General features: G+C 46.6%; 1 protein-coding gene across 1 annotated transcript in view; it reads left to right on the top strand.

The window, feature by feature from the left end:
* The window catches only part of MICAL3 (microtubule associated monooxygenase, calponin and LIM domain containing 3), a 159,196-nt gene that overhangs the window by 57,203 nt on the left and 81,466 nt on the right, over positions 1 to 20,527 (top strand). Inside the window, exons 21-24 of the mRNA XM_024210483.2 lie at positions 6,708 to 6,815; positions 7,655 to 7,841; positions 11,918 to 12,006; positions 13,218 to 13,305. Coding sequence (XP_024066251.1) covers positions 6,708 to 6,815; positions 7,655 to 7,841; positions 11,918 to 12,006; positions 13,218 to 13,305 — 472 coding nt within the window. The remainder of the gene's footprint in view (positions 1 to 6,707; positions 6,816 to 7,654; positions 7,842 to 11,917; positions 12,007 to 13,217; positions 13,306 to 20,527) is intronic.

A 20,527-nucleotide genomic window follows, 5' to 3' on the forward strand; every position in this document is an offset into this window, starting at 1 on the left:
GCGTGGCACCGCCACAGCAACCCGGCTCGAGCAGGCGCCGGGACGCTTCGATGGCGAGACTCCCAAGACCACCCTCCCGCAGCCGCTCCCGGTCCCGCGGTCAACGGTACCGTTCCAGGTCCAGATCGGCACGCCGATACTCACGGTCCCGGTCCAGACGGCACCGCTCCCCGACACCGGACCGGCACCGCCCCACGGCACCGCCATGGCCCTCTAGGTCACCGTCCCTAGCGTCGGAAGAGGGCTCGGGTCTTTCCAGATATGGCCGCAGAGGGCATGCCGCTAGAGAACACGAGGCTTCTTGGCAACCGCATTGGAACCATCCTGGGCAGTGGCCATTCTGGACACCGTGGGCCTATCATCAGCAAGGCCCTCCATCTAGGACTTCGAGGTCGGGTCCCTCAGGAGACCGGTCCCGCTCCCCACGGTGCCGCCCTACCTCCCGTGCGGAGGCCACGGTCTCCAGACCACCGGATGCAGAGAGGGCGGACTCGGCACCGAGCTCGGCACCGTCCCTGACTCGGGACAGGGGGCGCACCCCGGAGGGACGCCCCGCTGAGGAGGAGCTACAGGAGGACGAGGAAGCTCAGAAAGCCATGACCTCCTCCTCCTCGCCGGACGAGGCCGTGGCGGGCACGACAGTATCCGGCCCTCCCCCTATTGACCACCGGGCACACCAGGACTTGCTCCGCCGGGTGGCCCTCAATTTGGGTCTACAAGCAGAGGAGACGGTTGAGCAGGAGGATCCGATGGTGGACATTCTGAGCCCAGAGGGTCCCTCCAGGATCGCGCTCCCGCTCATAAAAACGGTCCAGGCAAACTATAAGACCGTATGGCAAACGCCAGCCTCCTCTGCGCCAACCGCAAAAGGCGTAGAACGGAAGTACTTTGCCCCGTCCAAAGGGTTTGACTTTCTCTTCTCCCACCCGACCCCATGTTCGCTGGTCGTCTCGGCGGTTAACGAACGGGAAAGGCATGGCCAACAGGCCCCGGCACCCAAGGCCAAGGAGGCAAAACGACTAGACCTATTTGGCAGGAAGGTCTATTCGTCCGGGGGCCTCCAATTGCAGATAGCAAATCAGCAAGCGATCCTAAATAGACATAACTTTAACTCATGGGCTTCTGTGTCCAAGTTCAAAGAGGCCTTGCCTCAGGGATCACAACCTGAGTTCGCGGCGCTAGTGGACGAGGGGAAGGCGGTGGCCAAAACGTCGTTACAGACCTCACTTGACTCTGCCGACGCAGCCGCTAGAACAATTGTGTCAGGCGTAGTGATGAGACGTTCTGCATGGCTGCAATCCTCGGGCCTTCCCCCGGAGGTGCAAAATACCCTCCAAGACTTGCCGTTCGAGGGTACGGGTCTATTCTCAGAGCAGACTGACGCCAGGCTACACAGCCTCAAGGACTCTCGGGCTACCCTTAAGTCCTTGGGGATGCACACCCCTGTGACACAGAGGAAGCCGTTCAAGCCCCAACCTCCACAGAGGCAGTATCATCCTCGCCCTCGACGGGAACCATACCGTAGACGGGGCAGGGACAATAGACGTAGGCGCAACAATACGCCTAACCAAGGCCAAAACCAGGGCCAAAACAAGACGCAGCCGGGAAATAAACAAGGATTTTGAAGCTGCGATCGAGGACAGCGTACCCATCTCTTCTCCGGATCCACCCCTGGGTTTCAGGGACCGCCTGTCCCATTTTTCCCGTGCCTGGTCTCATATAACATCAGACCGCTGGGTCCTGCGCACGGTGGAATCGGGTTATGCCCTCCAGTTCTCCTCGCCCCCTCCCTCCCACCCACCACCCCCGTCCCTCTTCAGGGACCCCTCTCACGAGCAACTCCTCATACAGGAGGTACAGACCCTCCTCGAGGCGGGGGCGGTGGAGGAGGTTCCTCTGGACTTCAGAGGAAGAGGGTTCTATTCCAGATACTTCCTCATTCCCAAAGCAAAAGGGGGCCTCCGTCCTATCCTGGATCTTCGCAAGCTGAACAAGTACTTGCAGAAGCCACGGTTCCGTATGGTCTCCCTTGGTACCATCATCCCTTCCCTGGATCCGGGGGATTGGTACGCTGCCCTCGATATGAAAGACGCCTATTTTCACATTGCCATTCGCCGAGCTCATCGGCGTTTCCTGCGCTTCACTGTCCAACAGCGCCATTTCCAGTTCACGGTCTTGCCCTTCGGCCTTGCAACAGCCCCACGTGTCTTCACGAAATGCATGTCGGTGGTAGCCGCCTTTCTTCGAAAAAGACGGATGCGCGTCTACCCGTACCTGGACGATTGGCTCCTAGCGGGCCGCTCGGAGGCAGAGGTCTGCGCCCATGTGACACTGGCGTTGCAAGTATTCCGGGAACTCGGGCTGTTGGTCAATGTGCCCAAGTCATCACTAATCCCCACGCAGAGACTGGACTTCATAGGGGCAGTCCTGGACTCGGTAGAGGCACGGGCAAGTCTTCCCGTATCCCGATTCCTGGCTATCAAGGAGGCCGTAACCTCCGTTCAGCGATTCCCTACGACCACAGCCAGATGTTGCCTACAACTCTCGGGGCACATGGCAGCGTGCACGCATGTAGTCGAGCTCGCCCGTCTCCGGCTCCGACCGCTGCAGCTGTGGTTGGCTCAGGTATATCGCCCCAACAGAGACCCCTTGGACATGGTCGTCACGGTCCCGGCTCGGGTATCGGATGCCCTCAGTTGGTGGCTCAACCAGCAGCAGGTTTGCACAGGGGTCCCATTCACCGCCCCACAACCGACTCTGACGCTAGTAACAGACGCGTCGGATCTGGGTTGGGGTGCGCACCTAGGGGACCAGCGCACTCAGGGCTTGTGGTCCAGGGAGGAACGGCTGCTCCACATCAACCTGAAGGAGCTGAGAGCGGTTCGCCTCGCCTGCCAGACCTTTCACGCCACCATAAAAGGACACAGCGTGTCAGTTCTGACAGACAACACTACCGCGATGTTTTACATAAACAAGCAGGGCGGGTCCCGGTCCTCTCCCCTCTGCCGCGAGGCTCTCCTCCTCTGGGACTTCTGCATAGCCCATTCAGTACAACTTCGGGCGGCGTATCTCCCCGGGGTCCAGAACGGGCTGGCGGACCGTCTCAGCAGGTCCTACCTCAGGCACGAGTGGCGGCTGAGACGGGACGTCCTCCGTTCCATTTTCCTGAGGTGGGGGTTTCCCCAGGTAGATTTATTTGCCAGCAAAGACAACAGTCAGTGCCCGCAATTCTGCTCGTTTCAGGGTCACAGCCCAGGCTCAGTGGCAGACGCCTTTGCTATCCCATGGGGCGGGAGCCTGAAGTACGCCTTTCCCCCATTCCCACTCATTCACAAGGTCCTCCTGAAAGTCCGCAGGGACAGGGCGACAGTCATCCTAATCGCCCCGGCGTGGCCACGCCAACACTGGTTCACAACTCTGGTGGAACTCTCCGTGACCTCTCCGATGGCCCTTCCCCTACATCACGACCTCATCACTCAGGATCGGGGTCACCTACTCCACCCGAACCTGTCATCGCTACATCTCACGGCATGGCTACTCTCTGGCTAAGTGGGGTGGAGCACAGGTGTTCACACGAGGTTCAGCAAATCCTACTTGGTAGTAGGAAACCCTCCACGAGGGCAGCCTACCTGGCTAAGTGGAAGCGCTTCTCCTTGTGGTGTGCGCCTCACCACTCGCAGCCTTTACAGGCCTCGATACCTCTGATCCTCGACTACTTGCTGCACCTCAAGCGTCAAGGCCTCGCCCCCGCTTCTATTAAGGTGCATCTGGCCGCCATTTCGGCGTTCCACCCTGGGGAATCGGGCAGATCCGTGTTCTCCAACCCCACGGTGGTCCGTTTCCTCAAGGGTCTGGAGCGGGTGTTCCCCTACTCGCGCCCTCCTATACCCCCGTGGAACCTCAATCTGGTCCTCACTAAACTTATGGGGCCGCCCTTTGAACCCCTGGCCTCTTGCTCCCTCACGCACCTTTCATGGAAGGTCGCGTTCCTCGTGGCCATTACCTCGGCTAGGAGGGTGTCCGAGTTGAGGGCCCTCACCTCGGAGCCCCCTTATACCATCTTTTACAAAGACAAGGTGCAGCTTAGGCCTCACCCTAAATTCCTCCCGAAGGTGGTTACGAATTTTCACATGGGGCAGGACATTTGTTTACCGGTATTCTTCCCTAAGCCCCATACGGACCCGAGCCATCGCAGCCTGCACACCCTGGATGTTCGGCGGGCATTGGCCTTTTATCTGGACCGTACCCGGCCTTTCCGTAAGTCGTCTCAGCTGTTCGTGGCCATTGCGGAGCGCATGAAGGGCCAACCGATTTCGACGCAACGCCTGTCGGCGTGGATAGTGCACTGCATACGTACGTGCTACGAGCTCGCCAACACGCCTGCTCCTCAGATCAGGGCTCACTCCACTAGAGCCCAGGCGTCCTCGACGGCCTTCTTGGTACAGGTCCCGCTCCAGGAGATCTGTAAGGCAGCCACCTGGTCGTCGGTGCATACCTTCACAGCCCACTACGCGATCCACCATCAGACTAGAGATGATGCAGTGGTCGGCAAGGCGGTGCTGCAATCAATTATTCCTTGACTCCTACCCTCCTCCAACGGTAAGCTTGCGAGTCACCTAATGTGGAATGGACGTGAACAAGCACTCGAAGAAGAAAAGACGGTTACTTACCTTCTGTAACTGTTGTTCTTCGAGATGTGTTGTTCACGTCCATTCCACTTCCCACCCTCCTTCCCCTCTGTCGGAGTCACCGGCAAGAAGGAACTGAGGGAGGGTCGGGCCGGCAGGGATATATATACGCGAGGGCGGGGCGCCGCTCTGGCGGGAAGGGGGACCCTGTGGGCCCGACGGGAGCCGCTGAGGGAAAAAGTTTCCGACGATTCGTGCACGCGGCGCGCGCACACCTAATGTGGAATGGACGTGAACAACACATCTCGAAGAACAACAGTTACAGAAGGTAAGTAACCGTCTTTTACTTTCTTATAGTAATGAACACTCGTACACTGCAGTGACCTATAGATTATGGAGTTATTACTTACTTATCTAATAGATATAAATGATAAATTGTCTGATCCTGGCCCTGGCTTTTCCAGGCTCATTCTTTAGGAAACCCTCCTAAAATGTTGGGTTTCAAACTCTTTAGTGTTTCCTGATGCTACCATGCTCACAAACATGTGAAGATACAAACAACAGTAAATGGCTGATAATCACAGCCATGAAATCAAGAACAGACTGTGAGAGTTCATAATTTTTTGTAAAATATTACTATTTTACAGATCATAGAAATAATCTGTGTCATGATTCTGTAAAATCTCTCTCTTCTCTAATTTTGTGAGCACTAAAATTTGCACAAAAATGTAGAAGGGAAGGGAATCACTTGGTTTCCATGACAAGAGATGGGGGTCATAAAGATCTGCGTTCCATGGGGACAACCAGAATCCTCTTGTGCTGTGAATTTTTTAGGCATGTTTTTACACAGGGATACTTCTGAGCATGTAGTATAGAAACCCTGCAGAATAAGTAAAGGAATTTCTGGGTTGTAAAAAGTTAATTGCTTCAGAGTAGTGTATCCCAGGAATGTTGCACTTGTAAGAAGCCAGAGGGCTGAATATGGAAGGCTGAATCAGTTCTACATTTACTAATGAGACTCCAGCAATGCCCTCTGTTTGTAAGTCAGAGAAACATTAAAAAACAATGATCTGAATAAGTGACACTGCCTGGCCTGCTGCTGAATTGAGACACATGTGATAGGATTGCCTTTCCATAAAAGTTTTTATTTCTTTAACCACTTAATTACTGCCAAATGTCCTGGATGTTTCGTGTATAACTCTACTGGCCTCCCTGTACTGTTCAAGCTCAGTTAGAAAACAAACTGTAAAACTCTCCTCTTGGGCCTCACTCCCTGAGTCAAGAACCAAACTGCCTGGATTCCTAAGTACCCAAATTAAAAGGTTTGTTGCAATTTAGTTTGATCCAGATGCTCAGAGTTACAGAGCCAGGCAAAATACCCTTGACAGAACAGCCTAGGGGCAAAGCTGGTGTGCACAGCTGAGCACATTTGGTGCCAGGTATACACAGATACAAATCTAATGTGTTGGATCAGAGTCCCCCTCACACCTTCTAGATAAACTCCAGAACCCCTTTGTGTACTGTGAACAGGCACTCTGACAGCAGTGGAGGAATTACAGATTTTTAGGAATCGCTATGACTCAGTTTGAGCTTGAGGGTTTCTTCTCCCTGGAAACAACTTGCTCCCTTTTGCTAAGCACTTTTGTGAACAGTTCTTTGAATTTAAACTTTGTGAAATGCTTTTTCTCTACCCTTTTCCCATTGTCCCTCTTACCTGGAAGCTAAAACTTGTCCTAGTTTTGTTTCCTCTCAGAGGAAAACAAATGTTCAGGTCCTTCATATGCAAAATATCCTCAGAGCAAAGAAGAAAGAACATACTTCTAATCTCGTAGCGTTACCAATTTCAAACTTCCCTCTTTTTTTAGTTACTATTACAGTTAGTGCCGGGCTGTGCTGGTGATCACTGATGATACTGATTCTGCTGTTACTACACAATCACTCTGTGTTCTCCACTGTCTTGGCATGGTTTGACCGCTCTGCACCTTTTCATCACTTACTCTTTTATCATTTTTTGTCATCTTTTTAATTTGATTTTTTCTTTCCTCGCTTCCCTGCTGTTTTGGCCCCCCCATCTGGTAGAAGTATATAAAGATGTACACAGGCGGAGTGAGCTCATTGGCTGAGCAGATAGCCAATCAGCTTCAAAGGAAAGAACAGCCTAAAACCCTTCTAGACAAGAAGGAACTGGTAAGAGAATGATGTACAGCAGATGATACGTGTTTGTGATTAGAAGTTCTGTAGATCTGTAGTGATTTGAATCTTCAGTTGTCTTGAAAGAAGCTGGTAATACTTTGTAATAACTTTATAGTTGGACTTCATTTTCTTCCCCAGCCCTCACTCTGTTTTCCTTGCAAAGTCTGTCTTAATCTACTGCCAACATCCTTGGACTGGGGATACTAAGTTCAGAGACTGAGAAGTCCTGACTCTCAAATGCATAGAGCTGTGTTTGATCCAATCAGGCTACTTCTGGATTGCGGTGTCCCTGGAGAAAACTTCTTTCTTCACAAGTCTCAGGGAGACTGAAATGTAGGGCTAAGAGGTTGCTCGAGGGATTACTGATGTTTCTGGCAGTTGGTGTGTTGAGCTGCAGTTTGAAAATCTTGGTTTCAAGACTAGCCTCTGTCTCTTGCAAGTGAATAAAGGCAGGGTTAGGAGCATTCCAGAAGTAACCCTCCCAGCTGACTTAGGGAGGATGTCCATCTTACGCCTCCTTCAGTCAACTGTCTCTAGGGCAGCATTAATACCCCTCGTGAGACAGTTAGCTCTCCTATCCAAGGAGCTGGAAGCTGTAATTTACTCCTGATTTATATAGATGTAGGGACTGAAACCCAGGTCTTTCTCCCTGAACTTGAAGGTTAGTTATTGTCTCTAGGTGGCAGTTGTCTGCTTGGTGCCCTGGGTAGGGCTGAGCGGAGTCACAGAATGGTCCCTTCCAGATGCTCAGTATCCACAGATAGAAAAGGTGACCTGGCTAGGGAGGTGAGATTGCACACAGATAACACTGGTCCTGCCTTATTTCTGCCCAGGGCTCACTCAAGAAGGAGTTCCCCCAGAATTTGGGAGGCAGTGATGTCTGTTACTTCTGCCGCAAGCGGGTCTACGTGATGGAAAGGCTGAGTGCTGAAGGCAAGTTCTTCCACCGCAGCTGCTTCAAGTGCGAATACTGCGCCACCACCCTGCGCTTATCATGTTACGCCTATGACATTGAAGATGGTAAGAGAAATTACCTGTCGTCTTCCTCATACACCCAAAACACTCTCTCACTGTACCTGGGGCATTGCCTCAAGATCTCAGCCCTGGCTTCACTTTACAAATATTGGTGGGTGAGGAGCAGTAATAGTATATCTTCCCCAAATACCACCTCTCATTTAAACTGGTAAGACTATATGGGACTGTATCCTTATGGCCAGCTCTTGAAAACAACAAAAGAGCTGAACTATTAGCAAAATATGTAATTTATCATTTAAAAAATAGCTCCTGAAATGGAGAGGGGCCTGAGTGATGCATTTTCCCTTTAAAAAGGTGTGTAAGGATGATCCTGAATAGTATAGATCCTTGAGCCTTTCTTCAGTTCCGGGAAAGTAGGAGTCTTCTTAAGCCAGAGCTTTAAAACACTTAGGCGAGTAAAACATGATAAGGACAAATGCAAATCGCTTTCTGCCAGGGGAATCAGAACTCAACTAGTAAAAATTCTTCCAAAGTTAATAAAATAGGAGATTTATAACCAATGGATATAATATTAGCTTTTCATAGACTGGCTGAGGATGTCCTATTTATAGATGAAACAGCTGAATGGGGAAACAGAGTTGGAATAAATGACCAATTAGCTGTCTAGAGCGAGATTTGTTAAAAGTGGTGACCGAGGGAACAGTACTGGGTCTGATGTTCTGTATGTGATGGACCTGTAAGCGAGGTGGCAAAACTTACTGATGAGTTAGTTTAGGTGAGTCAGAGTAGTGTGGATTATGAGGAGCTCCAGAAGGGGGGAAAAGGCATAAAAAAACTTAGAGGTGGGTGCAGTATAGGATTCTATGCAAAGGGTGATGGCATATTAGGCTTATTTAAGAAGACAAAATAACAGCAGTGAATGGCTTATAGAAGACCAGTCAGGCAGTCAGTCAGTCCCTTTCATACAAGAGCAAAACAAAAATGGTAAACTGAGACAACATATAATGAAGCTGTGGAATACACTGCTGCAGCATGTCAGGAGATAAATATCTTAGCAAATTTCAGAAACTGATTAGACACACAATGTGGATGACCGAGAATAGTATCCATAAATTCACTGGCTAGGATAAACACCACAAGGGTATCAAACTCAAGTTTCACAGGCAATATATAATTGAAATCACATATATGTTGTTGATAGATCCTATAGCTACCAACAATAACAAAGTCTCTCAATCACTAGGGTGTGAAGGGAAAGGGGAAATCTCAGAACCATCACCAAACCAGCCTCCCAGTAAGACATAGATGGGCCTTTACAATGTGTCCTCAAGGACAACAAACTTGGGCTGTCAGACCCAAGGGACCAGTGGTAGCTTTGAAGGCCACATATACAGGAAATAGCAGCAGCCTTCTTAGTACTCAAAGATTGGGGGCTGGGGGAGGACCATTCTTGGACACTGTTGGTAGCCTGGACATTCAGAAGCAGCTGATTATCCAATAGAATCCTCTGCTTGTAAGTCTGAGTACCAATAAACTAGGATCCTTCCTCAGTTGCAAGGGCAGAAATAGTTTCTACCATCTGCTCTAGTTGTTCCCCCTGCCAGCAAGCATTTACTCCGTCTTCTGCCAGCAATCATCCAAGTACCAGTCTGTGCCAAATGATCACTTCATCCTGGTCTGATGGCTGAGGCTTTACCATACTGATAGCACTGAAACCCAAACTACATTGCTTCCCTAACAGCTTTTCATGTATATTGAGCAGTAGTGTCCAAATAGAACTCTATGGTACTCCACAGAATCTTAAAAATGTAGGGCAGGAGGGGAGCTCAAAAGATTATCTAGTCCACACTCTGCCCCAGCATTGAGGCAAGATTAAGTATACCTAGACCATCCTGGTCAGGTGTTTGTCTACCCTCTTCTTGAAAACCTCCAACGATAGGGTTCCGTAACTTCCCTAGGTAACCTGTTCCAGTACTTAACTAGCCTAATAGTTAGAAAGTTTTTCCTAATATCTAACCTAAATCTTCCTTGCTGCAAACTAAGCTGATCTGTCTTGTCCTACCCTTGGTGCACAATTAGAGCTATTGACCACTGTCCTCTGTATAAAAGCCCTTGACACATCTGAAGACTGTTATCAGGTTCCCTCCCTTCCCATCTCCCAGCCTTCTCTTGTCTAGACTAGACATGCCCAGTTCATCCAACCTTTCCTTTCTGAATCCCAGAGAGCAACCTGGCCATCACTCAAGCAGAGAAGACTTTACAGTGGAGAGGGCAGGACTGGGTTAGTAGTGGGGGCTGCATGTTTGGATTGAGGTGCTCTTACCAAGGAGGAGCCGAACTAGTAAAACAGCCAAAATCACACTGCAGGGTTGAGGTCCATTAGCAGAGTTGTGTTGGAATAGCAGAGGATTCTTCAGTGCATTTCAGGCTTTCCAAACCTCTTACCATTTTTGTTGCTGTCATCTGGACTCTCTCCAACTTGTCTACATCTTTCCTAAAGTGTGGTGCCCAAAACTTTACACAATATCCCAGCTGAAGCCTCATCAGTGCCAAGTAGAGCAGAATAGTTACCGCTCGTGTCTTTCATATGACACTCCTGTCAGTACATCCCAGAATGATATTAGCCTTTTTCCCAATAGCATCACACTGTAAAAGAGTCCCTGGGCAGATGAGAAATTATCCAATATTTCACTCTGGATTTTTTCTGAGAGAAGACTAGAGCCATTCATGTCTTAATATTATTCATCTATCTGGGTTAACAAATGAATCCACGTTCTGTAGTCAGCAGTATTAAAGGCAGCTATGAGATCTAAAAGAATCCCTATATACCACATCATCTGAATATGTTGTCAAAAGGAGACCCATAAGAATATTGTAGTCTAGGTATAGTACTCAGGCCTAAAACCAGATTACAAGGAGTTAAGAAAGTCTATGGACTCACAATATTGTCAGTGATGCCTTCCCCATACCCTTCTCAGAAATGTTCCCAGAAAGGGACAGCTAGACATAGGGCAATAGTTGGAGAGATTAGCAGCATAAAGAGCTGGTTTCTTGAGCAGGGACCTCTGAAATGTGAGATGTAGTCACTTTTTGTCTTCCCAAAAGGAGACAGTGTTCTCAAATAATGGGTCCAGTGTCCTCCTGGTAGATTTTACCAGCCAAGAAGACCATGAGTCCAGATTGTAGGTTGCAGCCGGAAGTCCTCCAAGCACCTCCTGAATCCCAGAGAGCAACCTGGCCAGAACTCAAGCAGAGAAAACTTGACAGTGGAGAGGGCAGGAATGGGTTAGTAGCGGGGGCTGCACGTTTGGATTGAGGTGCTCTTACTGAGGAGGAGCCGAACTAGTAAAACAGTTGAAGTCACATTGCAGGGTTGAGGTCCATTAGCAGTTGTGTTGGAATAGCAGAGGAATCTACAGTGCATTTCAGGGCAGCTGTGCAGTGACAGAGCTGCATGGAAAGCTCACGCAGCACCACCACTCTGACCTGATACTAGTGTTTGTATTGGAGTAGCACCTCAAGGCCAGGGTACCATTTCCCAGCACTGTCCCAATAAGAGTAAAAGGTAACTAGGTCTGTACTCAGCTGGGCTTCTAGTTGTGGCACTTGACTGGGTCCTATGAAGCCTGTTGATTGGGGAAATGAGATTTAAGTAGAATATCTTTTTTTTGGAAGACGTCTCGGTATATTATCATACATAGTCCCTTCAGAGTTAACACCCGTTTCCTCCCTCATTCCTCTGATAGTTGTATTCATTCTTGATTTTCCCAAAAGTGCGGCTGCCAGCTTTTCATGTGATGATGTCTTTGTTCTTCACACACTGCCGCATTGTTAGTGTGTGATACCACGGAGGCCTCAGCTCTGCTTTGGTGGCTGATTGGATCTCGGTTAAATGGTTGTCAGGCATCCAATGGAATAGGCACTGTTTAGGGAGGGGGAGAGGAGGACTTGAGTTAAAACTTCAGAGTGTTTGTCTCCAAGCATAGTGAGGGGGCAGGGCCGGGCACAGGAAGTGGAGAGATAGCAAAGTAAATCTCACTGAGGTAGAGTGTTATATTGTGTAGATTTAGCTGCTGTGTTCTCACTGTTACTCCTCTCTCCCCCTTTTGTTCTGACTGCAGGTAAATTCTACTGTAAACCTCACTACTGTTACCGACTCTCTGGTTATGCTCAAAGGAAGAGACCAGCAGTGGGTCCTCTGTCAGGAAAGGTAACTTTTTATTCTAATCTGACATGTTGGATGTAATGGGTTTTGATCCCTGCTATTGGAAAAATGTGTTTTTGCAGAGGGTAGAAGAATCGTAATGAATCACATTATGTTTAAATGTCATGAAGTCTTGCCTCTTTGTAAAGTGGTAAATTCAAGAGCAATCTGTGTTGTAATTATCAATCTCTTATGTTTTTGTGGGTCTCATTAAGAAAGAAAACACCACCCCACACAGTCTAGGGTTTGATGGTAGTTTCTTTTTGAACTAAAATAATTACTGAAGCCTGCAAACACCACAAGAACTAGAATGACAAAGTTGACAGCCTTTCTGTCAATGATTTTCATTTCTCTTCAGGAAATGCAGTCCCATCTCTGTGGCTAGGATTTGGGTTCTGAGCCAAATCCACTCGCATAGGCCAAAATTGAGCTCTTTCTTAGGAAGATTTGTCTTGCATTAATAGGAACCTATTGCTAGAAAGGAACCGTTTTACCTCACTTAATACTAACAGGTAGAATCATGCTTGGAAAAGAGGGGCAGGTCGTACTGTGTAGTTCAGAAAGGGCTTCCTCCTTTACTCCCTGCACCCCATAAAGCATCAGTTGGGCTTATTTTCTGTCCCTGTTTCACTTTGAGTCTCTCTTCCTACACTCTCTTTGGGAAATTACATTATAATCCTGAGCAGTGTTACCTTCTCAAATCCTATAAAGTTTGCTTTCAGCTCTCTGCTACCTGCTCAAAGCTGGACCCTCTTATATGTGGAGCTTTTGTTTTCTGTAGTAAGTGTTATCTCCCTTCCCCCTGTGCCCTACCTTTACCATAGCAAGTTAATGCTGTGCTTCCTTCGCCCTGTGCAGGGGAAGGATAGAGGCCCATTGCTGCCCTGCTTCCTTCTGAAGTTGAAGGGCAAAAATGGGTCGTCGTAACTCCTGTGAGCAAGGTGTAGAAATGTCACCTCTTTGGCTTTCTTAGATGCATAAACTGATCTTCAGATCATAAATAATCAGATGACGATGCACTAGTTGGGCCCGACTCCTGAGTGTCATGTCCAGACGCTGCCTAACCCATAAATAATCAAATGCTGCTGTTCAAGAGGTGGTTGGGCATGTTCAGTGTTAAAAAACACACTGCTCCAAATTAAAAGTAAATGTTTCCAAAGGGTTTCCAATTTCTTCTTTGATTGTTTTTTGTTTTTTTTCTTTCCCTCATTTCACAGGACAACAAAGGATCCCTGCAGGAAGCCATGGCAGCTGAAGCAAGTGGACGGGCAAATTCCATAGCCATTTCGGCAGAGAGGACTCCAGGTAGCTCCGCTTCATTCTTTGGCAGGGTGGTGAAGTACTCTCTCAGCCTCTTTGACAAAGTTAGGGTGGCAAGCCAGCGCCTGCAAAGCACAGTTTCTTCGGTCGGGCGCCAGGTAGCCCAAAATCCTTTGGACTCGTTTTTCATGTGTCAGCTGATGGCTTTTGGGGTTCCCTTTCTCTATGTCCAGTCAGAGGTTCTTGTGCAAATCTTGGGGGAATTTTATCGGCAGCCTGCTGACCAGTAAGATTCTAACATGACCCGACTTTGTAAGCTGTATAATTTGTGTGAATTTTGGGTATTCTTTTGTGTGGTGGCTTTGGGGCCTGGACTCTCTGTTTTTCAAGGGCATTGTCTAAAATCATTCTAGGTGAACACAGATACTCAGTTCAGGATTTCCTTGGAATGAGCCCAAATAAAAAGGCTTGATCTGTGAAGTCTGCACTTTAGTGTTAATAGAACTGAAGGTCTCTCTGGACTACAATAACTCATAGACTGGATTTCTGTGTTCACCTGATTTCTGGATATAGTGCCCATCCTCCCAAGCTTCTCATTAACCTGGTATCGGAATTTAAAAAAAAACCCTGTTGCTGTCTTTGGACTGTGGCTACTTAAGAATTCTTGGTGTCCTCTGCAGCTAAAGGAAACCAGTTCCTTAAACTCTTGAACTCCTTGGTGCTGGCAGATCCTGGTGCTCTCCCCTCATTGTCAGAACATGTGCTGCTCTTGGCAAGTTGTTTTGGGAATTGGGTTATTACAGCATGTGTCGTATTGCTACGGATAGTCTGCTCTATCTGAAAGCTCTAATTCCTTCTAACTTGGGGGAAATGTTCTGTTTGTGCCACAGACTCTCATCTGGCCCAGCTCCTCAATTGTCTTTATTGAAAACTGCAATTTAGTGGAGAAGGAAAAGGTGAGGTGGGGGCAAGAGGGAAAAGAGAGTTGGTTTCTAGTGTATGGGCCCTGAATACTGTGGATAAACTAAAACAGTTGCTTTTTAGGAGAGCGAAAATATTAAATAGACACACTTTATGTAGCAAAATGTCCCCAGATTACAGTACTAGCTTTAAAAGATCTTAAGGGATATAGTCGGCTTAAATCATGCTTTTGTCTGAATTTTTTTAAATTATTCATATTATTTATTACAATGTAAGTGATTAGAGAATTCTTTTTTCAGTTTTACTTTGTGCATTTGGCAGCGCTTTGTATGTAGTTAGTTTCACAGTTTTCTCCTCCATTTGTATGGGTTTTCTGTGCAGCAAAATGGAGGGGAGAGAAATTTTAAGGAGAATGTCATTGTAAAATCTGAAAAGTTGGCCTCGTGTCTTTGGCAGGTGTAGTACCTTAAACTATTTTTAACTGCTTTTATTGAGTGATTTGAAGTTGCCTTCCCTTTAAGAATCAGATCTTTCTTTAAAAACAGGGAGAATTTTTAGAAGAAACTTAACTCTTAAGATGAATGGAAAACACTGGCTATTTCTTAGATCTTTACTGTTCAACAAATGCTGGTGGAGAGATAAGTGATGAGGGTAGATGATAGGCCATGGTTTGCTATACAGGTATGGCCAAATAAATAAATATCTGCTGCTATTGTTATGTGACTGTACGTGACCCTGTGGATAGATCTGTGATCCATCTGCATGGGAGAGGAATAGAACAGAGCAGACATTATTTTCTTTAACAGCCTGCTTCTGTTTGCCTCAGCAGAAGTGGAATTCCATAACGTTTTTTGGAACACTGGCCCTTGAAAGGGATGTTACATGAGGCAGTATGCACTCATATACAGCACCAAGTATAGTAGAGCTGCTTATTATATTATTAAAATACCCACTGGAATTGCCCACAGGGTAGTATAGTGCATTGCATACTCAGCTGTGTGCATGGCAGAGAGAGGTTTAACGGTAAGGAGGCGGGCAGTGCTCTACCTCCTATGCTGGAGTCTCCCTTTTCAGCTGAGATTTCACATCTCCCCAGCCTCTTTGTAGGAAGTCTTAAGTGTGTCTTAAAACTACTGGCAATAATGAGAAGTGGGATAGAACGGGGGAGATATTGGCTCAAAAGCAGTGTGCATGAGAAGCTTGCTGAAGCTTCATTAACTGCAGGTCAGTTCTCACTTAGCCAGCTCAGCAATATAACTGTTGTATGCCTTGTAACCACCTGCCTTTGGATCCTGTTCTGCTGGTTGGGTCAGGAAGTATATGGCTAGTGTTTACAGTTCTTTGTGCTTTTAAAAAGAGAGGTAGGTTGCGGGGAGGATTAGGGTGAACTTTAAACTACTGGGATTGGTAATGCAGTGAAAGGATGTGATTCTATTCCTGGAAAATCCTAGGGAGGCACATCTCCATTTGATGGATTCCTGACTTTGACCTAGAAATGCCCTCTACATGCTTAGCTGTAATTTATTAAATTGTGCTAATTAGAGAATATTGCTAGACAGTGTACACTGTAGAATAGACCAATACCTTAAACACGAACCTGTCTGAATTGGAGCAGGGAGCTGTTTCCAAGTCTCTACTTCTCCTGGCTGATGGACTTGCTACTGTTAGCTCTATATCTTCTAAGAACGTTTGACTCCCTTTGGGCCAAACACCACCAAATGCAACCTGCATTAACAGTTGCAAATTCTGTGAAAGATGAACCAGCTTCAGTGATGGTGTAGGCTGCATGTGGAATGTAAACTAGTTGGAAAATCAGCATAAGTAGCAAAGAAGTGCTCATATGCAAAATGAGTGTAACTTAGATGATGATGGAAAAGATGTGTACTATGAAAGGCAAGTAACAGAAAGATGCAGCATTAAGCAGCCCCATCTCATTCTTAATTTATGCTGGCACCATCCCCAACACTGCTAGGGTCAAAAATCAATGCAGGTGTAAGCAGGCAAAGCTTCTGTTCAGTGGGCATTACAACAGCTTATGCTAGATCTGATGTTTGGTTCCCACCGAATACCAAATGGGTGTAAATTACACTACTTTTCCATTTACACTCACATGTTCTAACCCATTTACACTTGGCATCTACTTTACACCACCAGTGAGTCTGGCACTTTGTTTCTTAGCCAACTTGGGTGGACGAGGTGGAAACTTAAAGGACCTCCAAACATTGAACGCTATTCAGCAGGTTCAGTCAGCTGAGTTGTGGTGAGGTCACACTAAGCCCTTTCACATGGGATGTTATTAACCTGATCTACATGTGTTACCTTTGCTAAATGCATCACAATGTAGCCACTTTCTAGTTGGCATTAAATGCGGATAATCTTATCCCTTGTGCTGTAATGACTGTAGTTTTAGGGACAATCTCACACCCAAGCCGAGGTTTCCAGCAATCAGTTAGAATCACAGTTCTGTTGAGAGTTATGTCTGATTTGCCAAGGAGCCTGTGTGCACACCAGGAGGGCTCTAAGCGGGGAATTTCAGCGAATTTTTTGCAAACTGGCTATGGAGGCACAGTTATCGCTTCAACTGGGAAAATAGTAATGGGCTTTTGGGCAGCTGATTCCATTCTTTCCCAATAAACAGGACTCTCTTGTGAAGGAAGGGTGGGGAAAGCTACAACTGTGCTTTTGGTGCTGAACTCTGGCATGCTTGTGGTAGACTCTGTAAGCCTTCTCTGTACTGTCTGCTTGTTTGTGTCTCTCTTTTCTGCATTTGCCTTTGTGCCAAAGTAGCTGCTTTTGCCAAAAAAAAATAAATAATAATAATAATAATAATAATAATAAAAAACCCAACAACCCTGCTTTTCAACTGTCTCTCTTCCTTTGATAATCTGTAACTGTTGTCTCTCTTGGATTTTTTTGAATATGATTTACAGTATTTTTATATGGTTTTTAATATGCTTTTAATATACAAGTGCTGTTTTTGTGTTTTGTTCTAAAGGTCTATAAGAACTTATCTCTGAACTTTTAGCACTTCCCTGACAGGTGGACTTGGAACAGTCTCTTTCAATGCATAGCTCATAATAATGCTTGACTTCGGGCAGGTAAAATGTTTCATCCCCGGGACAAGCACTCTCCTGTTGGTAATCTGCTTCCTTCCCCACTCACAATGGAAGGTTCAGAAGGGAAACAAGCTCATCTTACCCCTGTAGACATACAGCACTAGATGGCAGGTAGCATGATCTTTGAGATAGTTGCCTGGCTAGTGAAGCGTGTCCTTCATGAGCCAGTGAAAGATCCCTGCAGAGGTATTTGGTCACTAAATACAAACAATAGTGAGCGGAATCCAGAAAGCGATAGGGAAGGAAGAGATCAGGGCTCCTACCACGTAGGCCTCTGAATATACAGTGTATATAACAATAGGGATGCAATAATGAAGGCAGGAAGCCCACTCATGTACATCCCACAGATATGTACAGTAAATAGAGTCCAAAGTGTGATTCCCTTAACTATCCATCTCTTATATGTGTAGTCTACTGTATATAACAAAGTTTAGCTTACCTATGGAATGTTCTTTTGATGGCTACAGAGGAGAGAGGGTGGCTGCTTCTTGTAACGCACATGCCCATTAATGTGGACCACATTTTCAAAGAGGCCCCAACTGACCATCACTAGTATGTCCAGTTCTGCATGGTTCCTTGTGAACACCTACAACAGAACTTACGCACAAACTTTCTTGTATCAGCAAACAATGCACAAATGGGGAATTGTATGTATATACACATCCAAGTGGACTTTATGCATATAAATGTTGTCACGTGTGACTGTGCCTAAATTGTGCATGCATTACTTGTGAATACAGTTCATACACACACAATCCCGTTTGCGCATGTAGATGAACCTACCTGCACAGAACCCTTCATTCGTGTGTATGATTCTATACCATTATGAATAAAAGTGTGTCCCTCTCTATCTTAAAGTTGAATGTTTAAAAGATTTGACTACACCTGCTGAAGTAATCTTGTGGTGTAGTGTTTTGTACTTGTTGCTTGCATTTTATACCAGCCACCCTGAAGCACCCCTATTCCTAAACCAATAAAACCAAAAAGGTCCATATTTTAGAATTCAGTCTGAAAATTAATGTACCAGACTCTGATCAGACACAGATGGGAAAAAGGAACTTAAACTTCTGCTGTGCTTTGGAAACCTTCACTGGGGTTGGAAGGAATAGTAGTATTCTGCATTCATGATACATTATACTGAACCTTTCCATAGCTGATCTATAACAGCTCTCCAAAGAGAGCTCATCTGCTGCTCTTCAAACTGGGAGTTTTAAAAGATAGATTTGAGAGTAATGCCCTGTGTTTCTGGAAACCTAAAAGAGGGTCTGAATTGAAGGGTTAGGACCAAGTCCCTGCCCAACGAATCAACTTGTTCCATTGTGGAGTCTGGAAGCCCTCTGAGTTGGAATGTATGTTAACCTGTTCCCAGTCCATCCTGTTCTTCAGTGTTCTTATCAGGATTCCATGGAGGGAGAATGTGGAGGGAACTGCAGGTTCAAGTGCAGGAAATCTGGAAAGGGGAAAGCTGAAGTGAGGGATTGCGTCTCTCAGATGCGTTGAAAGGCAGCTAACCCAACAGTTGCTGTACAGTTGCCATGTGAAAGAGCCTAAAAAGCTTTTGGGGATAAGGCAAAATATGCAGTGATGGTCCTGGTACCTTATACCCCAACAGGATCCTGCTGAGAACACTTTGGGGAGAAACAGGGCTCCCAGCTCTTCCTTCACCTTTCAGACCTGTAGACTTGTTCCACTGAATTACTTGTTTGTTTTCTGTGTGTATTTTCTGAAGGATGATGTGAATTTTTCTGGGCACTTTCAGAAGCTACATGAAATGTTTTTCATGACATTAGAAAAAGACCTGTTAAATCTGTATAAAAGAGAAGTTGCTGCTTTTTCATTACCTGGGATGATTTAAGTTTCTGCCCTTTGAAAAGCAGAATCTGATAAGTGACTATCTCCTAGGGGTTAGGTTTGGCTCAGGGAGAAACAGGAGTTTATATGAAACAAACTTTGTGATGGAAAACAGGCAAGGAAGATGATCAGTGCTCAGAAAGGCTTCACATCTCCACTTGTAGCCTTTTAAACTTTTTCATATTTTAACCTGTTTTGTTTTGTTTGTTTGGGGGCGGGGGGGTGTCTTTTTTAAATTATGTAACATTTGGTTTTCCTGTTGCTGTGAAATCGATACACTATTTGTTCAAATGTTACCGCTCTTGTTCAAGGGAATAAATTCCAAGCACTCTCCAGGTTTCTGAGTTTTTCTTTTCCACCCCATTTTTACTTCCGTTGGTTCGAGGGAAGGAATGGTGTGGGTGACCAGGGTTGGGGGGAGACTAGAATTGCATGATATTTCCAACTGATCTAGTGGACTAGGAAATATTCTTCCCAGAGAAGTGGTGGGAGAGCCCCATCACATGTGCCATCTAACATTGGCAAGTACTAGAGAGAAATCTAGAGGGCAATTCTGCACCAGGAGGAGAAGGGTTAGCAGGTTTTATCTCTCTAATTTCTGATTCTGTGCTCATGTTCCTGACTGTTCACTGTGCATTTCTAATAAAGGGCATGGAGTGGTGGTGGGGAGGGGTTAATATATTTCTGGGGGGAAATTGTCTTAAGGTCTGTCTACACTGCTATCAGAGGTGTGACTGCAGCAGGTGTAGATGTACCCGAGCTACCTTTGATGGAGCTAGCTTCAAAAATAATAGCGGCAAAGCTGTGGCAACTTGAGTGACAGCATAGCTTGTAGAAGCCCACCCGGGCCCCTGGGTCTGTACTTGAGCAGCTAGCCTGTGCTGCCAGCTGTGCGGCTGCGGCTTCACTGCTATAGTTGTTGGAGAAGCTCCATCAAAGCTAGCTCGGGTTCCTCTACACCTGCTGCAGTTACACTTCTGATTGCAGGGTAGAAATACCCGAAGTTGCTGGGACTAAGGATTGGCCTGGTTTGGCAGTGGTCTGCTTTGGATAAACTCATTGTAAATGCTGTTGGTTCAACTGTCAGTGGCAGTGGGGAATTTTCACAGGGCGTTACTAATGGCCAACATTACTTGCCACTCACTGTGAACAAATTAATAAAATCGATATTTGGGGTTGGAGAGGGAACACAAGCATAGAAGTGAGATGCAAATCTGTTGTAACAGTGAGCTTTTCACAGCAGGGACTCATTCTTACTAAGTATTGGTACATTCCCTAGAATGATGGGACCTTTAGGTGTTACTGTAATACAAATAAAAACTAACAGCCGAGGGTTGGTAGACTACACCAGACACAGGGTTTGAGTAACTGGGTGATGC

This window comes from Terrapene carolina, unplaced genomic scaffold (assembly GCF_002925995.2).
Source record: "Terrapene carolina triunguis isolate 2854851 unplaced genomic scaffold, T_m_triunguis-2.0 Scaffold190, whole genome shotgun sequence".
Lineage (NCBI taxonomy): Eukaryota > Metazoa > Chordata > Testudines > Emydidae > Terrapene > Terrapene triunguis.